Below are 14,935 nucleotides of genomic sequence, written 5' to 3'. Positions count from 1 at the left end.
AGTTACTCATTACAATATTTATGCTATATGACAGACAAGCAAATAAAAACGAAACGAATTTGGAGCTTTATCCTCTGTGGAACAAAAGAAAATATTATGCACAAGTGATTCCAGACACTGGTGCAGTTGGTTTTAGTGACTATTTTCTAATTCAAAATACTACAGAGCTTGAAAATAAGTCGGCTTGCATTTTTCAAACTTTTATTTATTTTTTGTTGCTGGGGATTGAACCCGGGGCCTCTACCACTGAGCCACACCCCAACTCTTTCTTGTTTTTGTGGTGCTGGGGATTGAACCCAGGGTCTTGTGCATGTAAGGAAAGCACTCTACCAACTGAGCTATATCCCCAGCCCTTCTTTTTCTTTTTCTTTTTTTTTTTTTTTTGAGACAGGGTCTCGCTAAATTGCTGACGCTGGCCTCAAACTCGCCATCCTCCTGCCTCAGCCTCCTGACTCACTGGTATTACAGGCATGCGCCACTGTGACCTAGTACTTGAGACAATGAATGAGAACAAATATCTAAAATTTGGCTTTGTTTGAATAACCAATAAAAAATAAATAAATAAAATTTGGCTTTTATCTGAAGCACCATCCTTCTGTTGCTGTTCTAATGAACTCGGTTTTTCGGTATGCAGTACAGTTGCCTTAACTTGGTGGGTGTTCCGCAGGTTTCTGTAACCCGGTCTTTTTAAAATAAAAGTCCAACTGCAGGTTTCAAAAGTCCCTAGCCCGAACGAGGCCGGAGGTCCAATCCTCTCCTCTATGGTGTTAAAGGACCGCAAACCCTCCGGAGGGGAGGCTAAGACTCCGCCGCCTCTTTCGGCTCCACTGCCTGCGCGCCCAGTGGCAGCAAGGGTGCCTTGCAAAGGTTTCGCAAGGTGCTGTCTATGCAGCGGCTTAGGTTACAGCCCGGTTCCGCGAGGGCCGGGTTTCCGCGGCCGTGACTGCGCAGCCAGCGGTGGGAAGGGCGCCCTAATTCCAGCCACTTTCCCAAGCAGGCGGGGACCAAGCGCCCGGAAGAGGCAGGGGCTGGCGGCCGCTTCCCGCAGCCGCCTATGCTCGGAGTCCTCTCCTTTCCTTCCCCAGGCCGGCGCCGGGGCCGTCTGCTCGCGGTGCTGGAGGGCGCCGGGGCCGCACTGAGCCCGCCGCGTCCCGGGGCCCGGCGCGCGAGCAGGACTCCCGGCGCCGTCCCTCCCTTCCCCGCCCGGCGCCGCGCGCCTGCGCGCAGGCTGTGAGGAACTCGGCGTCCCGGCCTCCGCGAGCGGGCGGACGCGCGCGCACCCGCGGCGAGGGGGCGGCGGCCAGGCGGCGGGAGGCGGGCCGCGCGCGCCGGTGGGAAGCGTCCGGCAGCCACAGCGCCAGCTCCGTCGTAGTCGCTGCCGCCCGGGTCCCGCTTGCCCCTCCTCCCGCTCCCCCCGCCCGCCGCCGCCCGCGCGCATGCGCCGCCGGAGCGCGAGGGTCGGCTTCGGGTGTGTGGTGGCGGCAGAGCGGAGCTGCGAGGCCCGAGAGTCAGAACCTGGGGGAGAGGGATGGTCTCTGCACCCGGGGGAGCTGGAGGAGCCGCCGCCGCTGCCGACGCCACCGCCGCAGCCGCCGCCGCCCCGGCGCCCGCCTCCCGGCGCTGACGGCCTCGTACGAAGCCGGCGAGGGGGAGCCAGCCACCGCGGTCGCCGGCACGCCGCCCAGCATGGTCCGGGAAACCAGGCACCTCTGGGTGGGCAACTTACCGGAGAACGTGCGGGAGGAGAAGATCATCGAGCATTTCAAACGGTGAGTGACACGAGGCCCCGGGCCGCGCTCGCTCCTCGGGCGCCGCTGCCCGACCGGCCCGTTGCCGGCCCCTCCCCGTGCGCGGGACTGGTGAGCAGGACCCCGGCCAGACCCGCGGCGGGTGCGGGCAGCGCGCTCTGTCCCCGGCCGCTCGGCCCCTTCGCGGCGTTGGGCCTCGGGCCTCCGCGGAGCGGGGCCGCCGCCTCCCCGCCGAGGGGAGCAGGCCGGGTGCCCTCGCGTCCGCGGAGGAGCGGCGCTGTTGCTGAGCTCGACCGCGGGGTCGCGTCCTTGCGCCCGGCTCCGGGGCTGCTAGTGGCCGCGGCCGGGCGGGAACCCGAGGCCGCCCGACCGCCGCGGCGCCCCGTGTCCCGCAGCAACTCCCGCTCCTCGCGCTCGAGATGTCTGGCTTGGAGAGGGAGGGCTGCGCGGAAACCCAAGCCTCGGTGGGTACCGCGGGGCGCCCTGGAGGTGGGAGAGGTCCCGGGGACTTCGCGGAGGGTTGCGCCTGGAAACCAGCGGAGCGGGCAAGTGGTTTCGCGTTTTGCGGGCTCGGCGCAGGAGGCTGCCCGAAGTTGGGCTGCGGCGCCTCTGGACGCCCTCGCCCCGCGCCCGGCCTCCCTCCGGGGCTTGGGTGGCGGACCCAGCGTCCGGGTGCCGGCCGGGAAGGCAAGGCGGGCACCTCCCGCGCCGCCACGGCCCTGTGACCCAGCGGCCTTTGGAGTAGTCCTGTCCCCACCCCCGAATTCGTCAATCTAGTGATTCAAAGGCGCCGGCCTTTCAGGGTTAGATGTAATGGTTTCCACCTTCCCGAACGTTTTGTCTGGAAATGTAGGACTGGGTGCTGCTCTTGGTGCACCTTACTTTTCAGTAGCGCTTGGCGCTTGTTTTCTTTGTGGAGTGCATGTGTGCTGTCACTGGGGGGAGGCCGCGGTGGGGACTACTACTTAAAATGACGAGGTGCTGGGACTGGGCGCACTCTGAGGAGGACCGCCGCAGAGCTGCGGCCGTCCTGGGAGGTTGCTGTTTCTGCCGGTCTTCAGGACCCTGAGGGGCTCCGAGTCTGGTTCGCTCCTAATTCAATTCCTCTTACTATCTAGCGAGAGAGGGAAATTATGGGGCGTCCTTATTAGTGAGTCACCATGGGAAAAATAGGTTGCGTCGCTCGTTCCGGAGCCGCTTGGATAAGGAAATGGAAGCAGCGGCGGCGGAGCTCCTCTTTCAGATGGAGGATCATTGATTGTGTTGGCGGTTACTGTTACCGGGGTATTAAATCGCCGCTGGGGCGCGCGTGTGCGCGTGTCCGCGTGTGAAAAGGACCGGGCGCGCAGAGGCCATTCATAACCTGCTGAGCCGTCCCCGGCAGGCCTGGGGGAGGTGTGCGCTCCCCGGGACTCCCGGTGTTTACTACGTGGTGCCTGAGAGACCGGCGAGGGGGAGGTCGGAGGAGAAACTCGCCTCCGTGCCCTGGGATGAGCGGAGGCTGCGGGCTGAGGCGGGTAGCAGATGGGAACTTTCCTGGTGCTGCTCCACCCCTTTCCCGCCCCCGCCTCCGTTATCGTCAGTGTTTTGGTGGAAAAATCATTTAGGTGTAGATTATGGGAGTGGAAAACCGCTGAGAAGGGCTCCCTTTAATCTCCGGGTGGACTTTCCCTGTGGGTCTCTGCACCGGAGATTCGTAGGCACCGACGTGCAGACACGTGCATTGCAGCATTCGCTCTGCTCCTGTTAAGAGCCCGACGTGTCATTCCGTATTAGGCAGAGTTCAGAGACATTGCATGCCTCTGGCGGGGAGTTTGACCCCTCTGCAAGATGAGAGGGGGTAGGGAGAGGACCGAGGAAGTGGTCCCAGGCGGTTCTGGAAGGGCTTTAAGTGGATGGCGCTGCGGTCCGGCTCGTGTGAATGACTTTCTAAAATGGCGGCCAGGACCCACTTTATGTGGGAATCGGCAGAGCAGAGCGCAGAATGCACAGAGGGAGGCGGCGGGGCTGCCTCGGAGAGCTTGGCGGTGTTCAGTGCTCACGGCTGCGTTGGAGAGGAAGGTCTGCCTATTGTGCACCAAAACAGATGCTACTGACAGAAGCAGGTTTTATTTTAAAATTAAGCATACTGTGTCTCTGAAACTCCTTTATTTTAAAGGCGATTTTTAGAAATTTTAAATAAATTTATCTCATTTGAATAGGCAGTACTTTTTAATGGTTTCAGCGAGTATAAAAAGGTACATAGGAGACAAATCTCCCCTTCACCCTTGACCCCGGAATTCCCGGTTCTCATACCTCCCGCCCCCAAAACAGGTAATCTCTATTTCTGGTTTCTTGTTTATCTTTCTGCGCCTACAAAAAGTGTTCTCCATGATCCTGCTGTGGAGCTAAATGGACCAACCAGCCTTTGATTCCTTTTGTAGAATATGTTTTGTTAAATGTGTGACTGCTACGGGAGGGAAAACGAAATCTGAATAATTTTAAATAAAAGGGATGAAAGGTAGTTATACCAGAGTGATGGCTCTACAAGAAAATTTAATGATATTCTCCTCTGGAGTCCAGTAGGCATCAGAATGAGAAAAACCATGCAATACCTATGTCAGAACTAAAGCTTGGGGTAATAGCTCAGTAGTAAAGCACTTGCCTATCGTGTGTGAGGTTCTGGATTCAGTTCCCAGTACCGCAAAAACAAAACAACGCCCCCCATGGAAGGAAAAAAAAAAAGAAAGAAAGAAAGAAAAAAAAAAAACAACACACACAAACCTGATGCCTAAGAGCCTGCTTCTGCCCTTTTCCCTAGCTGATTGCAACATTAACTAATAACTGTTTTACAGGATTAAGAGGTGTACACTGGGAATACATTATATAAAACGTTTTCAAGATGAATGTTCTCTTAACAGTGACTAGGCTTTTGTATCTGGATTAAAAAGTATTTGGATTAAAAAAAGAACTAAACCAGACAGTTCTGGAGGCAGGACAGTTTAGACACATTTGGGGGTGGGATGGGGGGGTATCGAGTCATATTTTCTTTTTCCAATTTATATTTTGATCAGTGTTTTTGGTGGACAATAGATTGAGGGAAGGATGCCGATTTGGCTTTTTTCCCTCTTTGCCAAAGAAAGACCAAACCCTTAGAACATAAGAGCAATTTTCAAAATTTGGCTTTACCTTCGTGCATAATAATAAATCTATTGTGTTCATTCTCTTTATAGCTTTCCATATGCTGAATTTAAAAAAAATTAAGCAAGGACTATTTTTTGAATCAGGTTTTAGTTAACAAAGATTCATTACAGGGGCACAATGGAGAAAGTCCTTTCCTTTGTATGTTGGCTGGGTTGAAGGGGGAAGGGAGGAATTACACAACAATTGGTTGCTGTCTTTTAGTTGTAAGAGAGAGGTGTGTGCAAAGGCCAGCCTTGAATTAGAAAGAAGGAATGAATAGAACCCTTGAAAGATTTCGTTAAAAATTATGCCTTATTTTCAGATTAGGTTCCATTCACCCCCCACCGGCTTGTTTTAGTCATAAGTTAAATGTTACTCTAAGATTGGGTGAGGTAAATCTTCATTCTTGAAAATTTGTCAAGAATTAGACCCATTTAAATACGCTTTATTTTTGGCAATTTAAATGTTTTATCAGGCTGGGTACTGTAGTATATGCCTGTAATCCCAGCAACTCCAGAGGCTGAGGCAGGAGGATCAGAAGTCTGAGGCTGGACAATTTAGCCAGATCCTGACTCAAAAAATTGCAGGGTGGGGCAAGTAGGGACTTAGCTCAGTAGTAGAGCATCCCTGGAATCAATCCCCAGTACTTCTAAGAGGGGTAAAAGGAATTTTATCACAATGCTTTTTCCCCCGAGTTTAAATAGTTGGGATAAATGTTACGTGTGTTCAAATATCTTTACTTCTTGGACACATATAAAATAATAAGGAAGAGTTTCCTTGTCCTTTATAGCAAGAGATATTTTTAGGCTTAAACAAATTTTACTTATCATAGCCTACATCATTGCTGCATTCAAGACCAGATGGTTTCTATGAGATGACCTCTGATTTTGAATATTATGATTTTGAATATCTATTTTCATGATAGACTTTTGCATATTTTAAAATAACACAAAAAAAATCAGTTATGCTGGGAGTTAATCACCACTCAGGAGGCTGAGGCAGGAGTATCCCAATTTCAAGGCCAATCTCAGCAGTTCAGCAAGGTCCCAAGCAACTTAGCAAACCCTGTCTCAAAATTAAAAAAATAAATAAACATGGATGGGCATGTAGCTCAGTGATAAAGCACCTCTGGATTCAATTCCCAGTATAAAGAAGGAAAAAAAAAAGTGACATTGGAAGACAGTGTAGGCCTCATTGCAAGGAAGAGTGATGGCATTCAATTTGTGTAGCAGGTAACATTTCCAGACACCTTTGTTGTAAATTCTTGATTACTTGGGATTGTGTTGTTTGGTATGTTTATGAAATATTTCAGACTTGATTTATGAAACATTTTAAATTCCATGAACACTAATGTTTTGGGGAAATTTACACAGAAGTATAAACATAGTAGTGATATCAGTGAAAGCTTTTCTAAATGTTCTTTCAAGTCATTTTCCCCTTAGTTAGAAGGGTTGTTTTTTAACTTTCTTTTTTGGCAGTGATAGGTATGGAACCTGGGACTGTAAATATACTAAGCAAGTGCTCTGTTCCTAAACTGTATCCCCAGCATTGTTGCTTACATTTTAAAAATGTGGAAACCAAATAAATGTTAGTTATTTTATTAGAAGCCATGTAATTTATGAGTGATATAGCTGGTTTTTAGTGTGTGGAAATATGCTTTGCAGTGAAGAGATGTTCTTGGTATAAAACATTCCAATATTCAGATTGTCCCCATGCATGGGTCCTTGTCTGCCAAGTTGAAAATAACGCATCTGAAAAAAACTACAGTGGAATAACTGTATAAAATCCTAACTTAAATTTAGCGACTCTTTGGATTTAATTGCTTAAGATTTAATTTTGAGTATAGAAACGAATAGAACTGTAGTATGTTTAAGGATTTTTATTATATAAGAAACTGCTCAAATCTTTATAGTTTTGGAATATGTGTAGGAAAATTCAAAGGGAAAACACTATTCACCTGTGTAGCTAATACTAGATACTACTCCAACTTCAAGTTTGTGTGTGTGTGTGTGTGTGTGTGTGTGTGTTGCTGGGGATTGAATCCAGGGCTTTGTGCATGCAAGGCAAGCACTCTACCAACTGAACTATATCCCCAGCCTCTGTCTTTGTTTCTTTATATTAGTTGCTGAGAATATTGACAAACTGAAATTTCTCCAATTATACCTTGTATTGACCTTTAAGTTCTTACCATTTTTAAAAAATATTTATTTATTTTTTAGTTGTAGGCTATATCTTTACGTGGTGCTGAGGATCGAACCCAGGGCCTCACATGTGCTAGGCAAGCACTCTACCACCAAGCCACAAACCCAGCCCTTATTTTCTGTTTTGAATCAGGGTCTTGCTCACTTGCCCAGGCAGGCCTTGATCCTCCAGCCTCAGGCTCCCAAGTAGCTAGGATTACAGGTGTGTGTTATTGTGCCAGACTGATTTATGTAATTTATAAATCAATAAATTGTTAGGTAGCAGGCATTTTTTGATTCACCCATTCATTTTTTAAAATTATGCTCCTTTGCATTCAGGGTTATTTAAAAGTTACTTTGGGTTGAAAGAATGATGATAAAAGAACACATTATTATTATAAAAGAAGGATGTTAGAATCTTTAGTGAAGACTATTACTGCTTAGGTAAGAATTCAGGAGGAAGCACTAAACTTGAATGGGAAAATACATATTTATGTCTTATTAACATTTAGTATTTCCTTCATATGTGGTATGGCGGGGGAACAACATGGTGTTGGTTTATAGATGTCATATATTTATTTATTTATTTTTATTATTATTTTTAAATCAAGTTTATTTTATTTATATATATATATAAATATATATATATATATATATATATATATATATATATATATATATTTGAGAGAGAGAGAGAATTTTTTTAATATTTATTTTTTAGTTCTCAGCGGACACAACATCTTTGTTGGTATGTGGTGCTGAGGATTGAACCCGGGCCACACACATGCCAGGCAAGTGCGCTACCGCTTGAGCCACATCCCCAGCCCTAGATGTCATATATTTTAAAACTGTGGGTTCACATATCTCTAGTATGTTTAAGGATTTTTATTATATAAGAAACTGCTCAAATCTTTATAGTTTTGGAATATGTGTAGGAAAATTCAAACGGAAAACACTATTTCTTCACCTGTGTAGCTAATACTAGACATTATTCCAACTTCATGAGAATTTTTCTAACCTCTCCATTTTCATGTTTGTAAATCCCTTCTCAGGCAACCAACATGGTAGTTGATTATAGGCATGCACCACTACACCCCATGCATCATTATTCATCCTCATCATGACTTGGAAAAATTATAATAACATGAGATATGCTGCTATATGCTTTTATTTGATGCAGGAATAAAAAGTGTGTATGTAGATTATGGTATCACCAGTTTTTATTTCAGATATATTTAAAAAAAATTCTGACTTGGAGAATTTTGAACATATAGAGAAGTAGACCAAACAGTAAAACAACTTAGCAAGACTCTCAAAATAAAAAGGGTTGGGGGTGTAGCTCAGGGGTAAAGTACCCCTGGGTTCAATCCACAGTACCTGGAGTGGGGGAATCAAAATAGTACATGAATCCCAAGAACCTATCAATCAGCCCCACAACCATCAGTATATGACCTATGAGGAAAAACAAAGCAAAGGAGGGGAGTAGAGCACCCAGAGGCTTGGGATGAGAAGATAATCTTAGATGTGAGAAAATGGACATTTGATATACCAGAATGAGGACCTCATTTACTTTTCTTCTTCCTGTATTATTTCAAAAGAAAAAAGAATTCAAAAAGATAGCTTAGGAACAGAACAAAAAATTCCCAGATCTCCTTCTCTGAAATTCCCCAGTTATTAACATTTTGTCACATTTGCTTTGTTACTCTTTCCTTTTTTTTTCCTTTCCCTTTTTTGGTGGTATTGGTGATTGAACCTAGAGGCTCTCTACCACTGAGCCATATCTCTAGCCCTTTTTATTTTATTTTGAGATAGGGTCTTACTTAGTTGCTGAGGCTGGCCTCTAGCTTTCAGTCCTCCTGCCCCATCCTCCAACTAAGAACTCTACCAACTGAGCTATGTCCCCAGCCCTGCTTATTTGTTTTGATGCCCATAACATCCTAATTTTGAGTCAGCAGGGGAGCCTTTAAACTAGTTACTAATGTAGTTGAGCATGCACCTGTAGTCCCAGGTTCTTGCAGGGCTGAAGCAGGATGATCTCTTGAACCCAGGAGTTTCAGTTTCAGGTCAGCCAGGGCAACATAGTGATACCCTGTCATAGCCCCCATTCCTTCCAGAAAAATAAAAAGTTAGCTAGCTACTGTGTTTCCATCATTCTTCAGATACTCATTTCTGGCACAACAAAGGCTTATTTTGTACTTTCTCTGTCACTGAAAGGAACAGACATTTATTTCTTCAAGGAGCCCTGGCCCCCTTTTAGTTTAATTATTTAGAAACCAAGATCTAAGTGCTTTGGTTTGGCCATTACTGCAGAGCTGAGGTGTGTTTTTTGGGTGTACACGTATATATATACATGAACATGCCTCTGTGTCATACTTTAAAACTGTGGGCTCACAGATGTTACAATACGTGAATATTTTTCTAACCTCCCATTTCATATTTGTAAATTCCTTCTCAGACAAGAAACCTGATTTCCATTATTCATGATATACTTATTTGCTCAGTTATATGTTCTATATAAGTATATCCCAACTTAATCTGTCTCCCTTTCTTCTTCACCTCTGGTGACATTGCCTCTGTCGCCTCTGCGGGGCCTCCTGTACATAACTGTTCTCTTTCCTGGAAACCAGCTGGGCAAGACAGGGAAAGGAAGGTGGGACTGAAAGTGATTTGCCTGTTTTTGCCCTTATTTTTTCTGTAGGAGACTACTTGTGGATGGATTCAAAAGTGCCAAAATGGCACTTGCTGCTGATGCCATTTTAAAGCAGATTTGGGACCACCTCATTCTTAAAATTTTAGGTTTGATTTTACTTGGATCACTGACTTTCTGTGGAATGTGAGCTCAACCACTGGATCAGTCTGAGCTCTATCATATGTGAGTCATGGGAGAGGTGATAATGATAAAGACAGTTTCTTTTTTTCCTTTTTGGTCCTGAGGACTGAACCCAGGGGTGCTTAACAACTGAGCCACATCCCCAGCCCTTTCTTATTTTTTATTTTATTTTATTTTTTATTGTTGGTCTTATTTTTTATTTTGAAATAGGGCCTCATTAAGTTGCTTAGGGCCTTGCTAAATTGCTGAGGCTGGCTTTGAATTTGCTGTCTTCTGTCTCAGACTTTACAGCTGCCAGGATTACAGATGTGCCACCTGGCTCAGAGAGAGTTCATTTCTTAGTAATAATATTAGAAGTCCTTTTTCCCTTTATTTGGGTGTCAACCCTCACTTTGGTGTGGTATTTCACTAAAATTTTGCCCTGACTTTACCTCTTCCAAACTTTATTGACCTGAATCTTTATTTTTCCCTTTCCCACCTTCACTGTTGTGGCTTCCTTAAGTAATTAAGATACCTGTTCCAGCTGTGCATGGTGGAGCTCACTTGCAATCTTAGCTACTCAAGAGGCTGAGGCAGGAGGATCTCAAATTGCAGGCCTGCCTGAGCAATTTCAAAAGACCCTGGCTAAAAATAAAATTTAAGAAGGAGCTGAGGAGCCAGGTGCAGAAGTGCAGGCCTGAAATCCCAACACCTCAAAGCCAGACTCTGCAAAAGGGAGGTGCTAAGCAACTCAGTGAGACCCTCTCTCTAAATAAGATACAAAATAGGGCTGGGGATGTGGCTTAGTAACCTAGGGCCCCGAGTTCAATCCCCAGTACCAAAAAAAAAAAAAAAAAAAAAAAAAAAGAAAAAGAAAAGAAAAATGCTGGACAGTGCAGGAGGGCCCAGGTTCAATCCTTAGTATTCTAAAATGAACACACATGTTCATTGATACAAACAAGCCAGATGTTGCATAACATTTTATTATTATTACTTTTTTTTTTTTTTTTTGCAGTACTGGGAATTGACCCTGGGGCTTCACACATGCTGTGCAACTGCTGTACCACTGATTTTGAGACAGGTTTTTGCTAAATTGTCCAATGTGCCCTTGAACTTGGCATCTTCCAGTCTTGGCCGCCTGAATCTCTTGGGATTACAGGTGTGTGCTACCTTGCCTGGGTTTCCCTTAATTTTAAAAAATGATAAATGTGCTGTTACACTAATCAAAGGCATATAAAGACTTGTTCTTATAGATCTCTTTTTATCTCTTCTACCTTATTATGAAATAACAGAGTTGTTTTTTAATTGTTTTTTTGGACACAGATGAATCCTTTTCAGCATAACTTTGTTTTGTCTTTCTAAAAAAGAAGGTACAAAAAAGGAACTTTGATTACAGCTTTGAGTCTCAGGGTTGTGACCTTTGATTGCCTTTATGTTGAATTTATTTGAAATTTGTTTAAAAATAATTTTATGAGAAAATTCCTCAAAAAAAGTATCGTTTTTAGAGAAAGCTTTTTGTTTGAGAGCTATAACTAGGCAGGTTAAGATGTTGAGTGGAGGGCTGGGGATGCGGCTCAAGTAGTAGCGTGCTCACCTAGCATGTGTGAGGCACTGGGTTTGATTCTCAGCACCACATAAAAATAAAATGGAGATATTGTGTTCACCTAAAACTGAAAAATAAATATTAAAAAAAAGTTGAGTGGAGAGGTTAATATTTAATAAATTTAGGGAAGGATAATTAACATCTTCAGGCATAGAATCTAGTAACTTAGTTTTAATTTGATGAAGTTAATTTAGTCCAAGTTTATTCATTAGTTTTATAAAAAATGTTGGAGTTGAGTAGAAAAAAGCCAAATATTTAGAGATTGAAGACTGATGAGGAAGAACCTTATTTTCTTAACCGGAAGTAGAGGTAGTCGCTCAAAATTTTAGAATAATATTTCTAGTGAACCGCAAGTGGAGGTGCATGCCTATAATCCCAGGGACTGGGGAGGCTAAAGGCAGGAGAAGCATAAATTCAAGGGCAGCCCTCAGCAATTTAGTGAGGCCCCATGTCCAAAAAAATAAAAAGGATTGGGGATATAGCTCTGGTAAAACCTCAGTATTCTCCCTCCAAGTGTGTGTGTGTGTGTGTGTGTGTGTGTGTGTGTGTGTGTAAGAGATAGATATATGAAAAGAATATGGAATCTATATATATTTTAAAAAGGTGTGATCACATATTTGTTGTCTTCTATCCAAGCAATATGTTATGAAATATGGATAAATCATTAGTTTTTTCAGTGAAAACTAGACATATTCCTAAAATTTTAATTTAAAAAATTAATATTTGACTAAAATAAATAATAAGGATAGAGATTAATTTTTTTCATCAATTGTAGTGTCAGTATTGTCCTGGCAAGGCAAGTAGGAAGCCCCTTTCCAAGAGTCCTTTGCAGTTGTACTAGGGACTCTTGCTGCAGAATTATGCTAATTTATTGTTTAGTGTCTTGACTTCTGCTACTTGAACTTTTTTTTTTCCAACCTTCCCCTTTTTGATCAACTTACCTTGCATGTTGTTGTTTTGTCTTGATTAATTTTTTTTTTTGTTTGCTGCTGTTAATTTAAAAAGTGGTTAATGTTGATCATGAGCATTTTATATGATCACAGAACATTTGGAGTTTTTCTCTTCAAAATTGGGTAGTGTTTGCAGTAGTACACACCTGTAATCCCAGCAGTTGGGTGGCTGAGGTAGGAGGATGGCAAGTTCTAGGCCAATCTGGGTAACTTAGTAAGATCCTGTCTAAAAATAAAAAGGCCTGGGGATGTAGTTCAGTAGTAGAGTGTCCCTGAATTCAGTCATACAAAACAAAACACAAAATTTAGTGATCTTTTCAAAGATTAGTTGAGACTATCCTTTTGTTAAAAGTTAATTTTAGTGGGCTGGGATTGTGGCTCAGCGATAGAGCACTTGCCTAGCATGGGCAGGACCCGGGTTCGATCCTCAACATCACATAAAAATAAGGGTTTTGTGTTGTCCATTACACCTAAAAAATAAATATTAAAAAAGTTAATTTTACTTAGTAAATGGCTTTTTATTAGATTTCTTTAGAATAGTGTATATGTGTGTATAAATAATATGCCCCCCCCCACTGAAGTAATAATTCCAAAGAATTTTATCATTTAGGGCTTTACTGAAAAAAGGTGTCCTTTGGGGCTGGGGATGTGGCTCGCCTGGCATGCGTGCGGCCCGGGTTCGATCCTCAGCACCACATACCAACAAAGATGTTGTGTCCGCCGAGAACTAAAAAATAAATATTAAAATCTCTCTCTCTCTCTCTCTCTCTCTCTCTCTCTCTCTCTCTCTCTCTCTCTCCTCTCTTTAAAAAAAATAAAAATAAAAACTTGGATTGTTTTCATCATTGAGTTGTAAGAGTTTCTAATTAGATAAATAACTTGCAAATATTTTCTTCCATTTGGTGGGTTTCTGTTTATGTGCAGTACATGTCTTTGGATAGCATAAAGTCATTAACTAATTTGTTACAGTTATGCAGACTATTTGAATTTATTTAAGAGGGCTGGGGGTAAACAGTTCAGTGATAGAGCACGCACCAGAAAGAAAAAAGAAAAAAATTTTTAGTCTTGTAGTTTTAGTCGTAGATGTTTATTTTTTTTATGGTGTGCTGAGGGTTGAACCTAGTGCCTCACACTTGCAAGCTCTCTACCGCTGAACCACAACCCCAGCCCCAGAAAAAGAAATCTTTGACTTGCTAGATGATTGTTAAACTTTCAAGTTTTACTTTTGACTTTGATTTGTTTTGATTGATAAGAGACATGACATTATAAATATCATTATCTTTATTTGATTATGTCCAATAATAGGAGTCTTGTGATCTAAGTATATAATTCTGAGTTAGACCTACATTTAGTATGTTGAAGTGTGTATCAGTAGTTTTAATAAAGTAGCTTTAATATCTAAAGCTATTATGTTGATGACAAATAATAGCTTTGGTTAGCTTTAAAAGATTGAGAATTGTACATGTAAAAATGGTTAAAATAACTAACTTTATTTTATCATAATAATTTTTTTACTTAAAAAATTGAGCTGTGATGGTGTAAAAACAATGTGCCCAGCTCTAATTTAATGTTAAAATACATTATTATTATTATATTTATTTATATTTATTATATTTATTATATATATTTATATTTATTTTTTAGTTTTTGGTGGACACAACATCTTTATTTTATTTTTATGTGTGCTGAGGATCAAACCCAGCACCCCACGTATGCCAGGCGAGCGCGCTACCTCTTGAGCCCAAAATACATTATTATTATTAATTTTGGTACCTGGGATTGAACCCAGAGGGGCTTATGTACTGAGCCACATCCACAGCCCTTTTTTTATATTTTATTCAGAGACAGGTTCTCACTAAGTTGCTGAGGCTGGCTTTGAATTTGTCATCCTCCTGCCTCAGTCTCCTGAGCCCCTGGGATTAACAGGGGTAAGCTACATTATTTAAGCTGGGTGTATGGTGGCAATTGCCTATAGTCCCACTATCTACGAAGCTAGGGGCAGCTTGGGCAGCGTAGGGAGGCCCTGTTAAAAATTTCTTGGAAGTCTGTCTTTTTGCATACTTGAAGCAATCCCAGTCTGTGAAGTAGGAAGTAAAGGTGTGGGGTTGGTGGTGTTGCTCAGTGGTTCAGTGCTTGTCTAGCATGAGAAAGGCCCTGGTATCCAGCAATGCATAAATAAATAAATAAATAAATAAATGTCTGACACAGAGGGGAAACCAGTCTTTTGGTCTAAGTATAAAACCAAGTGGTTGATTTATATATTAGTAACTCCTTCATAAATATTTTTTGCTATAAAAAAAGTAATACATGTGTTGATGTTCCTGCAGTATTCCAGATAGATTGGTTAAAATGGATACATTTGGGGCTGGGGATGTGGCTCAAGCGGTAGCGCGCTCGCCTGGCATGCGTGTGGCCCGGGTTCTATCCTCAGCACCACATACTAACAAAGATGTTGTGTCCGCCGAGAACTAAAAAATAAATAT

General features: G+C 43.2%; 1 protein-coding gene across 2 annotated transcripts in view; it reads left to right on the top strand.

Moving 5' to 3' along the window:
* SPEN (spen family transcriptional repressor) overlaps positions 1–14,935 on the top strand; it is an 84,145-nt gene continuing 69,210 nt past the window's right edge. Inside the window, exon 1 of one of the 2 annotated variants that reach the window (XM_081308087.1) lies at positions 1–1,769. In XM_081308087.1, the coding sequence (XP_081164213.1) occupies positions 1,687–1,769 (83 nt within the window). In that variant the 5' untranslated portion in view covers positions 1–1,686. The remainder of the gene's footprint in view (positions 1,770–14,935) is intronic. The other variant, XM_081308086.1, reaches the window with a different exon arrangement.

The sequence above is a fragment of the Spermophilus citellus genome (genome assembly GCF_964194105.1).
Source record: "Spermophilus citellus genome assembly, chromosome: 9".
Lineage (NCBI taxonomy): Eukaryota > Metazoa > Chordata > Mammalia > Rodentia > Sciuridae > Spermophilus > Spermophilus citellus.
This window is presented reverse-complemented; position numbering and strand designations above follow the sequence as displayed.